This window comes from Nannospalax galili, unplaced genomic scaffold, assembly GCF_000622305.1.
Source record: "Nannospalax galili isolate Female #2095 unplaced genomic scaffold, S.galili_v1.0 scaffold370, whole genome shotgun sequence".
NCBI lineage: Eukaryota > Metazoa > Chordata > Mammalia > Rodentia > Spalacidae > Nannospalax > Nannospalax galili.
In genome coordinates this window covers 3,762,942-3,782,201 of record NW_008329335.1, presented here as the reverse complement: position 1 = coordinate 3,782,201, position 19,260 = coordinate 3,762,942, and the positions used below count along the sequence as shown (strand labels likewise).

Below are 19,260 nucleotides of genomic sequence, written 5' to 3'. Positions count from 1 at the left end.
AAGGCTTGTTTCAGGTGTGCAAAGGGAAGTTGAGTGTGAGGACAGGCTATGAAGGTTCTAGGAAACTAGACTGAAGAATTGGGTTGATCTGGATGCAAAGGATCAGTACACCGTGTGGATCTGGGCAAAGAGGGTAGTCCACAGAACTGGGGTGCCAAAACCAGAAGGGCAACTGTGCCCAAGGCTAGAAGGAGAACAGGATGTAGGGGATGGGAGATTGAATCAGGTTGTAGGAGTCAAGGCACTGTTGTCAAACTTACCAGGGAAGGAGGCTGGTCTCAGGAATCACAGGCAGGTTGAGGGTAGGGATAACCAAGGAAGGAGGCTGGTCTCAGGTGTGCAAATCAAGTTAGGAGTAGGGTCAGGCTGGGAGTCTCTAGGACCCTAGACTGAAGAATTGGGTTGGTCTGGGTCAGGATCAGGAGGCAGTGGGTGTATCTGGCCCAAGAGGGTAGTACAGAGGTCTGGGGTGCTAAGAGCAGAAGAAGGCATGTGCCCACAGCTAGAAGGAGAACAGGATCTACACAGCAATTAAAAAATTGTTAAATATGTTAACTACATAGAAAATTTTCTATTACATTATAGTGTGTAATGATCAAGTCAGCATTCATAATATTTCTAACTCCTTAACCATTAAAAATTTTTGATAACGGTGTAATCCTCATACATATTTGTAGGGGGCACTGTGGAACTCCAGCATATGATGTCATTAACTTATAGAAATTAATATTTTTACATAATTTAATTTTGTGATATCTTTGAGCTCCTCACTTATTGCTATTTATAAAATCTCTATAGCGCAGAGAGTATTCTGTGCTACATAGTTGGGGGTGTGTAGGATATGGGGAATTTCTGTAATAAACTATAACAAAAAATTAATGAATTCACAAGAATGTTTGCATATTAAGGATTAATATATTTAGAAATTTTTCATTATGATCTTTTATTTTTTCTCATGCAGAAGAGCATACATCTTGATGTGCTGGTGCGGAAACATTTAATAGCAATTGTAAATAACAAGTGATTTTATCAAAAAATCCAGAATGCTGACAAAGGTGAATATGACGCCAGTAACACAGAAGTCCACTGAGAAGAAAGATGACCTGATAGGTAAGCTCCGTTGTGGGTGTGTTAAACATTGGCATGACAAGCAGAAACAAAGAGGAAGCTGTGGATCCAAACACAAATGGCAGCCATACCTGAAAGTGAAAAGAGTGGGATTAGTGAAAATTTGTTCTCAGACTTTTCTATGACAACAGAGCACTTACAAATGTTTCCCAAACAAAGACTGCAAACATGTTCTCAGATATAATTAGAGGTCTCTCAGCTGTCCATTATATAAAGTAAGTTCACTGCAGACACTCCAATTGTCAAAGGAACTGAAATTACTTACTCTATAAATATTACGAGTTTCTCTTCTATTTATCTGAATGACCATCAGAAGTCAAATCAGTGCTCTTTTGTAGACATAGAAGTAAAGGACACACTGAAAGTCATAAGAAGTGTCATAAACAAAATTGAACAAAGTAATTTTTGTAATGCTGGTGAAACTTTTTTCACTTCGGGAATTAGAAAACCCAGCTGTTATAGCGATTTGTTCATGACACATGTTCAAAGAAGCCTGAACTATTTTATTCTAGACCATCATTATCAAATGAAAAGGAAAGAGAAGAAGCACTTCCCAGTCCTAGAATTCTGGTTTGTAATAGGCACTATGCTCTTAGCCGCCCATTCCTTCCAGCGTTATTCATAAAACAGCTCACATGTGCAGCTTACTGTCCTGCATATTCCTTGTCTGGTTTTATATGTTGGATTACTTAATGATTCTCACATTCAGATTCTTTGTTTGCATAGCAGTATCTGTTATAATACTGATCTCTAATCTCATTATGAAAACCACATTCATTAAACTTCAGGACACTGTGCTTCACAGTATATGTGTATTTAAGTTCTTAATGTTGTATGAGATGAGTAAAATTGTGATGTAGATTGAATCTCATTTCTCTAAGCTGCCTAGATGAATACCTGAAATGGAGAGGCACTCATCATATATTTGCTGAATGAAAGAAGGACTCAAATCAAAGATCTCCATTCACTAATTTCAATATGGCCACTGGTTAAAAAGGAAGTCATTTCAGGGAAGAAGAATGTAGAAGATGGTATTGGTTAGTGTTCTTAAAAATAGGATCAGTGCATCAATATATTGAAGAAACCCATAATAATTAATATTCATAGTCCAATGGAGATTGAATGAATCATTGGAGCCTAAACTTAAATAAGAAAACTCAAATGCATATTATAGTGACTGATAGAATGCATAGGATTCTTGGTTTGCTTTTTGCATCATCTTTATGATGAAGTGTCTGACATGGACCACATTGCAAATCAGTATAACATAACTAAGGCATAAAACAAAGACTATGAGACCTCATAAGATTCATATCATACCAGGTTGAGGCTTGTATTTTCCAAAGGTAAAATAAATGAAAATAAGAAAGAGAAAGGAATAAATGAAAAAAAAAGAGATTTGGAATAAATTTGATGCACATAAATACATGCCACAAAACCCTCTAAATTCTAAAATCAGCTACTACAAGGCACAATCAAATCAGTTGTTTGAGAGGCCCAAACATCTAAAAGATCTTCAAAATGAATTCCTTACAAAACAAAATATCCATCATGGCAGCAAATAAAAGACGATCCTGTTCCCTTTTTGTTGTGTGCTCAGTATTAGCCCTTCAATTGGCTTGACTGTGAAGGGTTATAAAAGACACCTGCAGCTCTTTGGGCTGCCTCTGTGCATGCTTTCTTCTAATTTACTTGAACCTCTATTTTCAGCAATGTCTTTTCAGATAAGTGCTGAATTCAGTTGTTATATTTGATTGCTTGCAGAGTTTAACTCACACCTGTGCATTGATCTTAGGAGTAAATGTAAGTTGACATCTAGGTGTGTTCTGCTCAACAGCCTCTGTGCCTGGTCTTGGAACTGTATCTTCCTAGTTTATTTTAAAGGATAAAAATATTTCTTAGTGTCTGTGCATATGGCACAGTGGTAAAGCATATCCCTTGTTGCTCTGTTTAATCCCCAGCAAAAAAAATGCATACAGTAATGTTTTAGGAGTAGTGATTATATTTTGTTAGTTAAATTCAAATTCAAAATGATTATAATCCTCCAGCTGATGCTTTTTTTAGTATCTTATAGAAAATAAATACCAAGAACATAAGAAATAAGATAAGGCATTGGGTTAATAGCTAAGCAAATACTTTTGAGTGAGGTCAATATTCTATTCCCTTCTAATTATTGCATAGTTTATGAATGATGAAGAAAATGATATATATCTTTCTGGAAAGAATTTGTGTTGAGCTTTTACATAAGAAGAAAGAAGCCAAAAAGTCCCATATCACAAACTTGGTAGTTGGGAGATGTTTTATATGTTCTCAATTTTGGGCTTAAATTTTTAGAAGTACCACACTGCTGGAGTTATACTATTCATTTACAGTAAATAAAATTTAGTATTAGTACTTTGACTTACTTTATAAGGTCTGGGTAGATGGGGCTCCTGGTACCTCTGTTTAAGTAAAGCTATCAAATTTAGCACACTTAGAATATTGGATGATAGCATCAAATATTTAATTAAGTGGATTAAATCTGAAGGTATTACTGCAACTGAAGATAAGATGATAATTTGGGTAACAGCGACAACTGGACAGTGGTGGTTGTTAAGCATAGAGTAGATGAATGACAGCTGTTCTTCTTGGCTTGCACAGTAGACCATCCTTGATAGTACAAGTATTCCACAGGTAGTGTTATTCAATAGTGGATCTGAGATCCCCAAAGATATGACCCATTGCATGGAAGGGTATGCTCTCTCCATCCATGTGGCAGCAACAGAATCTTCAAAAATTAAACAGAAATTCTAAATGTCAAAGTCAATTTCACTCAACTGCAACTAAAGCAACAGATTCCTATTCCTTCCTCCAGAAGTAATATGAGTGAAAGGCAGCCTCCACAGGCACAGTCCCTTTCCTCACTTGAAGATTCATGTTCTTGAGCATTGTTTGGACCAATGAAATGCATCAGAAATGTTTGCTTTCCAGCTGTGATTCTGATCTTCCCAACATATTTTGGAGTTCTTGCTCTCTTGATTAGTAGACTGTAGACCTGATATATTGACAATGTCATCTAGTTTACCAGAAAACAACTCAGGATTGGCCATACTGATTCTAGGGCTGTGTTAACAGGGCACAGTCTAGGGCTGTGCTACTGAACTATGAAGTTAAGTTGTGACAGTTATGCCAAAATTGTATTCGCTCAGGTTGCTCTCATCCAATAACCTCGTGTGCTAGTCACATGAAACTTCATTTATATCATGGCTAGTTGTATTTGGCCAAAGGGCTTCTGCAGCTTTGTCACTTTTTTCATCCTACTTCATGAGTATTAAAGCGCAGTTCCTTACTCTCCTTCCCTTCCTCTTTGCTTAAGTTCTGACTGGCATCATGCTCCACAGCTCTCATTCATATCTGACCTCCTTCCTGTTTTCCTAACATGAACATTTCCCTGAACAAATCATCACACATATATTGCTATTTTGGGACTGGTTTGGCAAACCCCTAGTTGAGACCCTCAGGTCCGTAGGCAAACTGAGGACAGCTGTCTTCCAAGCTGCATTAGCCTGCAGTCATGAATGACCCCACAGATATCAGCAATGTTTAGTTGGATGCATCCTAAACTGCCAACTTGAAGGCATGTGAATTAAGCACATGGTTGAATTATTCCAGGAAATTTCTGGAGGTTTGTCAATAACCAATCAGTAAGTGAAACAATCACTAAAATAAGTATTAAATAAGAGAATAATGGAAGAGTTTTCAATGGAGGTATATCATCTATTGTGAAATAGTATGTCTCATTTTAGGAACATAAGATTTTTTAATATGCTATGAATTAATCCAAATTATTTACATAAAATATTCATTATAAATTGTAGTTAAAAATAAGTGATATATTTGTGTTCTGTTAGGATAGTACTTTTGCATGACCATTTGATGAATTAATAGGTTATCTCCTCCCTGCTTTCCATCACAAGTAGACACGCAGAATTTTCTTCTGTATACTTACAACATTGAAAATATTATGAAACTCTGTTTCTTTATATTATCTCTGACCTAAATCATAAAGAGCTTATCAGTCAGAGGGATTACTGATATCAGATTTAGAGTGTAGTCATTCTATTCCATTTTAAGCTATTATCCCACATTTGAAGTTCTTCAGGATGAGATAGACTTGTAATTTGCAAGGCATTTGGGCTCACGGGGGGTTGGCACTTAGACTCAATCCTGCTACAGGCAACAAGTAGGCTTGTAATAGGGGCTAAGGTCATCTAGGTGGCATGGTGGGGAAAGAAGAAGGAAGAAAGTCTGTCCTGGAAATGAAAATTCTTTATAGCTAAATGTGTCTATGTGCAGGAGAATGCAGAGTTCATTCTGAGTAGGAAGAAGAGATTATTTCCCCCTTGATTATACCCAGACATACCTGAAGAAATGACTTCCAGGGGTATCAAAACTGCCAGGTACAATAGGTTCGTCAATAAGTATAGCAGTCACAATGGACAGGCCAGAAAACTGAGTTGGGGATTGTCTTAGCAGGATTTTTTATTTCTCCTACAAAAAAAAATGTGGTAGTCAAAGAACACATCATTGTAAAACTTAAAGAATTCTCTGTAATAAAAAGGTGGAGAGACAACCTCATTCAATCCTGCAGCTCCCACATCCCATCTCTTCTCCTAGTGTGGCACTGACCCAGTTCTCTTGGCAGTCCAGACATCTGGACTACCCTCTTGGCACAGAATCCCCAATGCTTCCTGATCCTTTGCATCCACACCAACCCAATTCCTCAGTCTAGTTCCCTGGAGCCCTTAAAGCCTGTACCCTCTTCCACCTCGCCTTTGCACACCTGAGACCAGCCTTCATCCTGGCTTTCCTACCTCATAACCTACCTGGAATTCCTGAGGCCAGCATCCTTTCGTGACTGCCTGAGTCCCAATTCCTACCTCTACCTAGCAAACCTCCTAAATTGTATTGTGCCTGCTGACCAGAGGCACCCAGACCTTAGAGGAAGCTTAGACCAACCAGCTTTTTATGCCCAACAAGTAAACCTCAAAGGCACATAGAGTTTGCAAACAGAAGCAGACCTAAACTCAAGAAAGGAAGGCTTGAGTCTCACACAGGAATCAGAAACTACAAAGGAAATCCACATGTCAAAGTCACAGTAAAAAAAATAATAACATGAAAAACTCGATAATATACCCTCATCAAGTACTAATAGTCCTGTAGAGGAGTAAAATGAGAACACTCTAGTGATAACACAGGACATAGAACTCAAAAGAACAATTATGAACATGATAAAAGATTTGAATGAATTTAAAGAACACAAAAATAAAGAAATCAAAGAACTGAAATAAGATAGAGATAAACTTCTGAATGAATTCAGAAGAGTTAGAAATATTGAAGAATAAGCAGGCCAAAATGAAGAAGGAAGGGAACACTCAATAAGCCAATTAGAAGTGACAGGAGAAATCCTCACCAATAGGATGAATGAAATGGAAAACAGAGTATCAAACTGGGAAAATAAAGTTGACAAATTAGACCACTCAAGCAAAGATTATGAAAAATTTAAGAAAACACAAGAATGGAATATGCAAGAATTTTGTGACACCATAAAAAGACCAAACTTACACACAATAGGCATAGAGGAAGGAGAAGAATCTCAGGATAATGGTATGGACCAGGTCTTCAACAGGATTATAGAGAAAAATTTCCCAAAATTAAACAAAGACATGCCCATACAAATACAAGAAGCACATAGAACACCAAATAGACAACACTAGAAAAGAAACTCTCCACGGCACATCATAGTAAAAACACTAAACATACAGACCAAAGAGAGAATACTGAAAGTGGCAATTGAGAAACAACAAGTCACATACAAAGGAAAACCCATCAGAATTACAACTGACTTTTCAGTGCAAACGATGAAAGCCAGTAGAGCCTGGACCAAAGTATTCCTAGTTCTAAATGAGCCACAGATTCCAAGCTAGATTACTTTACCCAGCCAAAAAGTCTATTGTAGTCAAAGGAGAAAGAAAAATCTTCCATAAATAGGCTCAAAGAATTCATGTTCACAAAACCAGCACTTCAGAGAGATTTGAAGTAGTACAAAGCATGGAAGAAAGGAACGACTATACCCCTCCAGTAACAGAAAGAAACTTAATGAAGGTGTAACTGTGGAAGTGCACAGTTATACCAAGACTGCAAACAGAAATCAAAACAACATGAAACAACACATCTTTCATTAATAAATTTAAATATCAATGAACTGAACTCCCCAGGCAAAAGACATAGACTAGTTGAATGGATTAAAAAACAGTACCCATCTTTTTGTTGTCTGCAAGAAAGCCATCTCACTTTCAAGGTCAGGCACTACCTTAAGGTGAAAGGATGGAAAAAATATTGCAAGCGAATGGTACTAAAAAAAAAGCAGGAGTTGCAATTTTAATATCTAACAAAATAGACTTCAAATTAAAACTAATCAGAAGAGATAAAGAGGGCCCCTTTATTCTGATCCAAGGAACAACTGACCAAGAAGATATTACAATCACAATTATATATTCACCAAACTCTGGTGCACCCAGCTTCATAAAAACAGGCCCAGATTAACCCCAACTCATTAATAAAGGGGACTTCATTATCCCATTGTCTCCATTAGATAGGTCAATAGGACAGAGAATTAACAGAGACAACAGAATTAAACAATACATATATAAAATGGACCTAACAGACATCTACTGAATAGTCCACCCAAGCACCAAATATATTTTCTATTCAGCACCCCATGGAAGTTTCTCAAAAATCGACCATATTATGGGGCACAAAACATGCCTCAACAAATACAAAAAGATTGAAATAATTCCATGCATTCTATCAAATCACAATGCAGTAAACCTTAAAATCAAACTGGAAGAAACCCTAGTAACTACATGAGCAAATGGAAATTAAACAAAACACTCCTGAATGATGAAGGGATCAAAGGAGAAATTAAGAAAGAAATAAAAGTATTCCTGGAACTAAATGAAAGGGATAATACATCACAACCAAACCTCCTAAGAGGGAAGTTTATAGCTCTAAGTGCCTACATTAAAAAACCAGAAAGGACACAAATAAATGACTTAACATTGTAACTTAAGACACTTAAAAAGCTACAACGAATGAAACCCAAACCCAGCAAACAAGAAGAAATATCAAAAATCAGGGCAGAAGAAAAATAATATCAGAAATTAATGAAATAGAAACAAAGAAAACAAGACAAAGAATCAACAAATACAAGAGCTGGTTCTTCAGAAAGATAAACAAGATTGACAGACTGCTAGCCCAGTTGAAAGAAAGAAAGAAAGAAAGAAAGAAAGAAAGAAAGAAAGCAAGCACTTCCAAATCAACAAAATCAGAGATGAAAGGGGAAACATTACAACAGACACCAAATAGATCAAGAACATGACAAGGGGATATTTTAAAAACTATATGCTATTAAATCTGAAAACCTAAAAGAAATGGATGGGTATTTAAATCATGGGAATCACCAAAACTACACCAAGAAGAATCAACAGCATATACTGACCCATAACACATAAGGAAATTGAAACAGTAATACAAAACCTCCTGACTAAAAAGAGCACAGGACGAGGAAACAAAAGAGTGACCAGAGGTTTGGCAAGGCTTAAGAACTCTCTAAGCCCACCCCCAGTGACGTGCTTCCTGCAGGATAGCCACACCTCCTAAAACCTCCCAAAACAGCACCATCATCTGGGGACAAAATGTCCAAATCCTTGGAGCCTATGGGGGACATTTTCATTCAAACCATCACATTCCACCCCCGGCCCCCATAGGCTCATGACCATATAAAATGCAAAATGCATTTAGTTCAACTTTAAACTAGTCATCAGTCTCAATACTATTCAAAAGTCCACAGATCAAAGTCTGTTCTAAGACTCAGGTAAATATCTGTAAGCCTCTATAAAATTAAAAGACAAATTACATACTGCCAACATATAGTGGAACTGAATACACATTACCATTCTAAAAGGGAGGAATGGAGGGATAGTAAGGAAATACAGTACCAAACAAGACCAAAAACCAGCAGAGCAAACACCAAATCCAGTAGTTCCACGTCCAACTTCTGGGAGTTTACTTCCAAAGGGCTTAGATGGCTTAGCCTCTCTAGCTTTGCTGCATGCAACACACATCTCTCTCTTGTGCTAGTACTACTCCCTGTATACAGGTCTTCTTTGCAGATACCTCACAGCTCTGGCATCACAAACTTCTTGGGGTCTCCATTGTCAACCAAGCTTCACCTTCATAGCTTCATGCAATGGCCTATCAGGGCCTTCTCTAGGCAGGGGCACCCCTTCTTCATGCTGCCCAGCCTCAGCGGCTCTCTGAAACCTTGGAGGAAGAACTGATGACCCCTTCACTCTTGCATCTTTCATGCCTCTAAAGCCAGCACCAGGTGAATGATAATGCCAACTTTGATGGCAAGTTTGGGATGGACACCAGCCTGCTTTATCCATTTTAGAAGCTTTTCTCTTCAGTGGTCCCTGCAGCATTTTCCTTTCACAAGTTGGAGGCTTAACTGGATGTGGTCTTGCCCTGGAGGCACCCTCTCCATTGTTTAAGTTTGAATTTCTAGGCCCCTCCTTAATCACTTTAATCTCCTTATCAATGGGATCCTCTCCATCACATGCCAGGGCTCCAACACTTGTCTTCCTAGTGCTCTTTTTCAATCCAAATTGTATTTCTTTCTTCCCCAATTTTCTCTCTTTCACTGTAGATCTGCATAGTATTCACCATTAATAGCCACACCATCATTTCTACATTAGGCTGTCTTGAAATTTCTTCCACCCAAGAAATTAGTCCATTACTTTTCAACTTAGTCTTAGGCCAGCTTTTTGGTCTAGGGCAGACTCCAGCCAGACTCTTTGCCAAAATATCCCAAGTGCTGTTTACCTCCTTATTTCCCTCTGGAACTACATTGTTTTCAGCACTGCTTTCTTCCCTACTAGAGTGACCTGTTAAGCTCTGCTTACAGCAATCAACCACTTTTCTAGCCCAAACTTCCAAAGTCTTCCACCTTCCTCCAAAACACCAAATGGTCAGGTTCTTCACGGTCAACAGCCCACTCTCTGGTACCAATTACTGTCCTAGTTTGTCTCTCCATTTCTGTAACAAAACAGTCTGACTAATAACAACTTGTGGAGGAAAGGGTTTATTTAGCTTATATCTCCTGTCACAGTTCATCAGGGAGCCCAAGGTAGGAATTCAGGCAAGAACCTAGAGGCAGGAGCTGGAGCACAGGCTATGGAGGAAACTGGTTATTGGCTTGGTCCCCTGGTCCCTTCTCAGCCTGCTTTCTTAGGCCCACAGGCCCACCTGCCCAGGGGTGGCACCACCCACAGTAGGCTGGGCCATCCCATATTACTCAACAATCAAGAAGATGCCCCATGGACATAGGCACAGGCCAGTCCAATGAAAGAAATTCCTCAGTTGAGGGTCCTTCAACCCAGGTGTGTCAAGTTGGACACTAAAGGTATCTAGCACACACTCCCTTTCACAATAACCTCAAAAACAGAAACAAAAACAAAACAAAACAAAACAAAATAAAAAAAACTTGGAATAAACCTGACCAAAGACATTAAAGGCCCCTACAATGAAAAATTTAAATCTTTAAAGAAAGAGATTGAGGAAGACACCAGAAGATGGAAAGACCTCCCATACTGTGGATTGGAAGAATTAATATTGTGAAAATGACCATCCTACCAAAAGCCATTTATAGATTCAATGCAATGCCAATCAAAATCCCCATGACATTTTTCATAGAATTGGAAAAAACTATCCTAAGATTCATATGGATGCACAAAAGACCTCCATATACAAAGCAACCCAGAGCCCTAAGCGCAATGCTGGTGGTATTACTATACCAAATTTTAAACTATATTATAGAACTATAGTTATAAAAACAACATGGTACTGGCACAAAAATGGACCAATAGATCAATGGAACAAAATTGAAGACCCAAATATGAATACATGCAAATTCATCCACCTAAGATTTGACAAAGGGGCCAAGAACATTCACTGGAGGAAAGACAGCATGTTCAGCAAATGGTGCTGGCAAAACTGGATCTCCACATGTAGAAGAATGAAACTAGGCCCTTTTCTTTCACCTTGCACAAAAGCCAACTCCAAATGGGTCAAAGACCTCAATGTGAAACCTGATACTCTGAAACTCTTAGAAGGAAAATGTTGACAATAACCTACAAAATATAGGTGTAGGTTTTTCTAAAGCAGACATCAATTGCTCAGTGAATAACATCTAGAATTAACAAATGGGACTTCATTAAATTAAAAATCTTCTGTGCATCAAAAGAAGCAACCAGGGAAGTGAAGAGAAAACAAATAGAGTGGGAGAAAATATTCACCAGCAGCACATTTGACAGAGGTTTAACATCCAGAATATATAATGAACTCAAAAAATAGAGAAAAAAAAAAACAACAACGAGAAAGCAAGTAACCCAACTGAAAGATGGGCTAAGTATCTGAACAGAGAGTTCTCAAAAGAAGAAATAAAAGATGGCCAAAAAGCATCTTAAAAGGTGGTCAACATCATTATTTATTAGGGAAATGCAAATTAACACAACTTTAAGGTTTCATCTTAACCCAGTCAGACTGGCTAAGATCAGGAGAACAAATGATACCAAATGTTGGAGAGGATGTTGGGAAAGGGAAAACCTCATCCACTGCTGGTGGGATTGCAAACTTGTACAACCCCTATGGAAAGCCATGTGGAAAACACTTAAAAGACTAAAAAGGAACCTACCATTTCACCCAGTTATACCACTCCTTGACATACGCACATAGAACTCATCCTATTGAAGAAACACTTGTACATTCATGTTTGTACATTCATACTTGTGTATTCACAATAGACAAGAGATGGGTAATGAAAATGTGGTATATCATTTACACAATGGAGTTCTACTCAGCAGTAAAGAAAATGAAATCATGGTATTTGCAGGTAAAAGGATGGAACTAGAAACTGTTATTCTAAGTGAAGTAACACACACTCAGAAAAACAAATGATGTATGTTCTCCCTCATATGTGGATCCTAGGACCAAATTCTTGTAAGTGAGCATGTATCCAGACATAACTACAGAAACCAGGATAATGAAAAGGAACCAGGGAGGTAAAGGAAAAGAAAGAACCTTAGAGAGCAGACCAGTAGGAAATAGGTGTAACTAAGGGAGATATGTATAAAAATGGGGTTATTTAAATGGAAGTAGGGAGGGAGGGGAACCATCTTAGTCCAACAACCTACTGACAAATTATACACACATTATCTGTACATGAATCCATGTGTTTAGCTAAAGGCTACATAACAATAAACAGTGCCAGACAGGAGATATCTTCCTCTGAGTTATTGGCCAGGGTGTTCCCAAGACTCCCAAAATTACTCAGGCTCTTGACACAGCCCTTGATGGCCTCCCAGAACTTGAAGGTAAGACCCTACTGCTGCAGACAGAGCATATGTCAGACACTGGATTTGGAGCAATAGAGCTGCAACTGACCTGGCAGCCACTTCCCCTGAAGGTTAGCTCTCATAGCTTTGGAGAATGCCATGAAACTGTGAAGGGAAAACATCAATGGATGATCCAACACCAGGTTCAAGACCAAATAACTACACCAGTGGCCATCACAGCATACACCATTGTTGGAACTCAGGTTTGCTTTGCTTAGCGGGGGACCTGCTGGCTTCCGCCAGAGGGTCTGATCAGCGACAGAGTCACAAACTCTGGGACCTGTGTCTTCACAACAGGATGATTTATTTTAGAATTCAGATGGTTTTTATACATCCCAAGGAACTAGCAGTCACGTGGGATATGGCAGTCACACACAAAGATTTAGGGTACAAAGAAACAGGACATTTAGTCTGTTAGTTGGCACTAGAAGTATAGATCTCAAGGTTATCAACGTCCATCCAGTAATTTATTGGCCACAATGTTTTCTTTCTTAAAGGTAAAAGCATGGTGAACTTTTAGCTTTTAGCTCAGGAGTAAACCTTTAACCTGGCCTAATCTCTTAGTCAGGGATAGCTGAGTTATTTGTTCAGGACAAGGAGATGAGCTAAGGGTTGTTGACCAAGAGGCTTTCCCACAGAGCAGGGAGCCTGCACTTTTATGACTGGGCTGCTTCCTCCTGCTAGTCTTACAGTGTTCTGCGGGACAGGGATTATCAGTGCCACTGTTTTCAGTGCCCCTCCCTTTAGCAGAGAATGCAGCCTGGACCTATAAGTTTTAGGCTCACCTCACCCTAGGGCATGGCATCCTGGTTTCCTGATTGTCCTACTTCGGGACAATCAACAGGTATCTAATTTGACTAAGACCACTCAAAGGGAGGAAACTCAAGTGTGGTACTACAACATAACTTAATACACATGGCCTTAGTCAAAGTGGTAGTGGTGATAGGTCTTAGAGAAAAACCCCAAAACTCTCACATCACTAGACTAATGTGATATCTTACTATATGTAAAATGTATATCCTTATATTTATAGACAAGTATCCTAGTCATCATTCAACAAAGAAGCTCATTTTGCAGTAGTCAGAGACTAATACCAAGTGCCACAACTGGTTATACATGGACAGTGTCTATGAATTGCCCAGGCCTAAAGGACACATCTGCAATGCAACCTCTACACATAAGGCTCATGAAACATAGACCAGGGATAAGAAGAGGACAGCAATGAATCAATTCTCAATAATGAAGTTCCCTTATGCAGTGGAGGGCGAGAAACACAAAAGGTCACAAATGGGCAAAGTGTAGATATCAAGAGTCTGCTAAAATGGACTTGGACAGGACCCCTTTATTAACCTTCATCTACCCAAGGCTCAGGAGCAATCACAGAAGAGGGGCAGAAAGATTGTAAGACCCAGGAAGGAGATGCATGACCATAAGGAAACAGAGTCCTACATACTGCTGGGAACCTGCTCATATGATTCTGTGGCATAGGTGTCAGCATACATAAGTCCTATGCAAACTGAGGCAGACTGTAACCACAGCACAGAACTGGGATAATGAACAGCAGACCCCAATCTTATCTAAAGGAATGTTGGCAACTGACTGCTGCTAGATGAAGAAAAGCTGATCGGAAACAAGGGACTCTAGATAGGCTGACTAGATTCAGTGGATGGACTTGCACTGGGGAAAGCCTGGGGGCACTGACAACATAGTGGGCAGTAGCAGGGATGACAGAGTATATAGGCTCCAGTCGGGGGCAGGGTGAGAAACTATGGGAAGTGCCATTGGAAATGCAGGTATAAAGATGATTAAGATTGTTTGAGATGTTCTGTATGAAATACATACAAAACACAAAAAAAATCAATAATAAAAAAACAAGCAAAAAAAGGCAGAGAAAGTATTAGTCTAATATCTTTGTTCTTTCTTTTCTTGGGCTGATTGTGCTTTTTCTCTTGTACAATTTTTTCCCCAAGGGTTGCCATTTTCTATAATTCTGCACTGAAATAAATATAATGTAAATTTGTTGAAGTCTTCCCTAAACATATCATGGAAACAGAAGCATTCATTCCTGCCAGTGATGCATGAGAAAAACTGGGCAATGACAGCTCTGTCCCTAAAAACTCCTCTGAATATTGGCTACCTACTATTGAGATGGGCTCAGTGATTCTCAGAGACCCAATAACAATTATGAATCTACAGTTGGCAAGCGGTGCTTGGAATTTTATGTTGTCCCTTCAACATAACAGTCTAAATGTATTCCATCTATTTTGTTGACACATGATCAATCAAAAATTGTCAGAGGCAAAGTTGAGAGAGAGAATTCTCTTTAGCAAGAACTTCCACACAGAGCATACTTTTAAACATTACATTCTCTTACAGAAAATGTAAGTACTTCTGGCTCTAACAAAAGTGCAGAGCACCATTCAGGGCAGGCTGTGTTTCAGACCATCATAAAGAAAGAAGCACATAGAGAGGACCTGAAGAAGAATAACTGTAAAGTAGTGAGAGCATGAAAATATTATGAGAAAAATGCTATTGTTACTATTAATTATTAAAACTATTATTTTATTGTGTTAGGAGTGTGTTGCTAGGATTAAGAAAAAAAGCAGAACCCTGATTCTTAATAAATCTTATAAGTAAATATATGCAACTTCTCTTTATTAAGAGCTCACATACATTTATAAACCAAATAATGGACAGCAAAAATGTTTCTGATAAATTACAACAAAAGCAGAGTAAAATAAGATTTATGCATCTATAAGAAATATGTACATAAGATTTTAAAAACCTTATTTTTAACAGTGTTAAGAAAGAAAAGTTTCAGTTCTCTCTCTCTCTCTTTTTCTCTCTCTCCACATATATTTGTGTGCTATTTCAATATCTGCCTTAAGTGCAAAATGTCACAAAACTTGGAAAAGAATGTGGCTTTTATGGATAGTTAAAGATTATGCATACACTCAATCAATTTCAGATTCCTGAAAGTCATATAGTATAAAATATACTGATTTACTCTTAAAAATAAGAGAACCCATAGGTAAATATGTGAATATTGATAAATAGATTAAAATTTGAAGAGAGGACTGGAGAAATGGCTCAGCAGTTAAGAGCACTGACTGCTCTTTCACAGGGCCCCAGTTTGGTTTCCAGAACTCACATGGCAGCTTATAACTGTAACTCCAGTTCCAGGGGGATCCAACACACTCCTCTGGCCTCTATGGGCATTGAACACATGGGTGCACATACATAGATGCAGGCATAACAGTCATACTTGAAGAGAGGACTGGAGAAATGGCTCAGCAGTTAAGAGCACTGACTGCTCTTTCACAGGGCCCCAGTTTGGTTTCCAGAACTCACATGGCAGCTTATAACTGTAACTCCAGTTCCAGGGGGATCCAACACACTCCTCTGGCCTCTATGGGCATTGAACACATGGGTGCACATACATAGATGCAGGCATAACAGTCATACAATAGTGAATAAATAAATAAATAAATAAAATAAAAGAATATAAAAAATAAACCTAAAGAGTAAACCACTTCAACTGTAGCGGACATCTTCATCTTTAGTGAACACTATTCAAATTGGTTGTGCATTTATAACTGTATGTAACTCCAGTTCCAGGGGGATCCAACACCCTCCTCTGGCCTTTATGGGCATTGCACACAGGGATGCACATACATACATGTAGGCATAACACTCATATACTTGTAAATAAATAAATTAAATAAATAAATATAATTAATATTAAAATTGAACAGAAACAAAATCTGTAGCTTAGAGTGTTTTCAGATCGGTTTTCCTGAAAGGGTGCAGAAGCTACAATGAACAAGCAGGGAAGAGGAAAATATATGAAAACCCAATTCTCAAGCACAATGCAGGTGATCTTCCAAGGATTTTTATTCTGTATGATTAGAAAAAGAGTAAAGAATCACAGCTATATAGTACAGTGTAAGGTCCATAAAGATGGGCTTGTTCAGTTTTGTGCCTCCAATCTCCAGAACAATGCCAGGTCAGAGGTTGGTGCATAACAGGCACTCAGCATGTGTGTTTAATGAAATATAATTGATGGAACCGTAGGAGCATACTGAAGACTCCATGACAAACAGAGGAAGCAGAATTGATAGATAAGAAAAGAGGAACTCTAGAAAATAGTTATTCCCCTAATGTGATCGGTTATTGGCACATAAAGGAAATCACTTACAAACAATGGAAACCCAGCATTTTAAAATGCTTCAGACTTAAGAGTTAATTAGTTTAAAACATTTAATTTTAGGAAAAAAGTGAATTTTTGATCAATCTCCTTATACTGAAATTTTTGAGAGTGCATCACAGCGGTCTAGTGTCTAAGAATGGATGACAGAAGCAATAAATACCTTGAAAATATTGAAACAGTATCAACCCAGGGGAATATCAAAGTAAAAGATAAAATTGTGAAAAAAATTTAATGTAAGCATAGCAAGATAAAGACATGTATTTAAACTGCACTGGAGGACCTTAGAGAATAAGAACCAACAAACTGAGTAACGAATGAAAAGATCCCAAACAGGCAAGGAAGTGCTAAAATGAATCATAAAAAGGAAATGTCTTTAATATTTTCTAATTTTATGAGTAGTGGAAATGACATAAAACTCTTACATCTATGATGACTCAAAAAATGAGTCTATTTTTGTATTTGTTATGCAATTAATTCATTGAAAATATATCAAAATGTTGGAACCAAATGCAATGAAATCAGAGTGCAGAAAATGCTAATTCATTTTGAAAATTTGTATTCTCAATATTTATATGAGACATGATCTGAAGAAAATATATGTGCAGTCTACATGAATGATTATACATGGAATTTTAATGATAAGCATATAATACAGAGATTAAGTACAAAATATGAATCGGTCACAGTCATCTTCCACAAAAATTTCATACAATCCTTTATGCATGCTGCCAAACATTTTTATGCATACATTGCCTGCTATGTTTAACAGGAGTGATGATCCGGCATATGCATAAGACCCTTGGAGAAGCGCTTCTGCAAGCTGTGAGGCATCGGGAAGTTCAGCATCCAAAGCATTCTCAAACCTGGCCACATTCTCCCTTTTCCCAATCACTAACAGCACCATACCAGTTACAGAACTGAAACAAAGAGCAGCCATCTTCATCAAGCTGCAGATAGTGTTGAACCAAGAAACTGTGGTCACTCCTTGAGCACTCACAATTCCCAATGACCACAAAGTAGCTAAAGCCAGACATTTCTTTGGTAGCTCTGGAGCTGGGCACCCAGCATAGAAAGGTTCAATTAGATAACCAGCTATTAATAAGCTTTGAGTACCAAGTCCTATGGCATAAGAAAATATACTTATCCAAAGTTTAAGGAAACCAGTACAGGATCCAAGAGATCTCTTCACAAAATAATAAGATGCTGCACTCACAGGGAAGGTAGCAAGACAGAGAGCATTCATCATGCTCAGCAGGGCACAAGCTGCCCAAATACTCGGGGAGATAGGGATGTTCAGTGCTGAGTATTGTAAAACTGCTTTAGGGGACACAAAGATCCCTGCTCCCACTGTGGCACTAAGTAAGAGCATGCTTTCATGGAAAAAACCTATTCCCCTCAAGAGTTGCATGTCTTCCTATTTCTTTAATTTTGTAATGTTGGAGACTCAACCCACAGCCTGACCCATGGGAAGAAAATACACTCTCTGTTGCATCCTATTAATTATTTTTAAATCACACTTGCAATTAGTTAAATTAGTCACTCATGATTTTAAATGAATGTTTTAACTGTTCTGGATGGAGAGGCTTCTTCTGGAGGGTAGCATGCTTTCTGGACAAAGCACCTCTGTTTTTGTTCCAAAGTCAACATGGCTGAGGAGAGTTAGTGGGAAGGACATCAGATTTATTCAAGTACCAGCACCGTGAACCACTCAGAAACCTTTCACCTCACACCCCCCAAAACGTGTAAAACTTGAGGAATTAACAAGTGAAAGTAAGAATTTATAAAGAATAAAAGGAGTGCATATGTAGTGGGCTGCAATTGAATATGCTAGGCAGGATTTGTGCTGAATTTCTTTCTTTTTTAATGTACATCATGAAATTTGTGGAACACGGGTAGATGGTGTTAATGCATCTCTCAACTCTCTCCAGCAAGTTTCTTCATGCAACAGAGTACTACATACACAAAAAGGCATAACTGGCCAAAGTGTAGAGAATAAGAGACTGCTGAGGGCCTGTGTCTGGGTAGGACTCCTATATTTAACCTCACCTGCCCACAGCTCAGGGACCATTGCAGAAGAGGGAGCAGAAAGGTTGTAAGAGCCGGTTGGTGCATGATCATGAGGAAACACAGTCTTACAGGCTCTTCAGAATTTGCTCATATGAATTTACAGCTGTAGTGCCACCATGTGCAAAACCCATGCAGACTCAATCAGACAAAACCCCAGCATAGAACTGGGGAAATGGACAGCAAGCCTCAACTTTAGCAGAGGAACGATTGGCAGCTGATTACGGCCGGTTGACAATGAGTTGATGTTCTTTAAGGGAGAGACTCTATATAGGCTGACTAGAAGCCAGTGGATGAACTTGCACTGAGGGAGCTTGAACTGAAGGGTATGGGGTTGTGTGGATGAGGCAGAGGGTGTAAAGA

The 19,260-nt window shown here is 38.4% G+C and overlaps 1 protein-coding gene across 1 annotated transcript; it reads right to left on the bottom strand.

The window, feature by feature from the left end:
• Window positions 1-953: 953 nt before the first annotated feature.
• On the bottom strand, window positions 954-18,241 carry LOC103737257 (solute carrier family 7 member 13-like). Its single transcript, XM_008837041.1, is given in 5 exon segments — window positions 954-1,199; window positions 3,534-3,895; window positions 5,531-5,599; window positions 5,602-5,658; window positions 17,587-18,241. Coding segments are annotated over 5 exon segments (1,389 nt in total).
• Window positions 18,242-19,260: the final 1,019 nt, after the last annotated feature.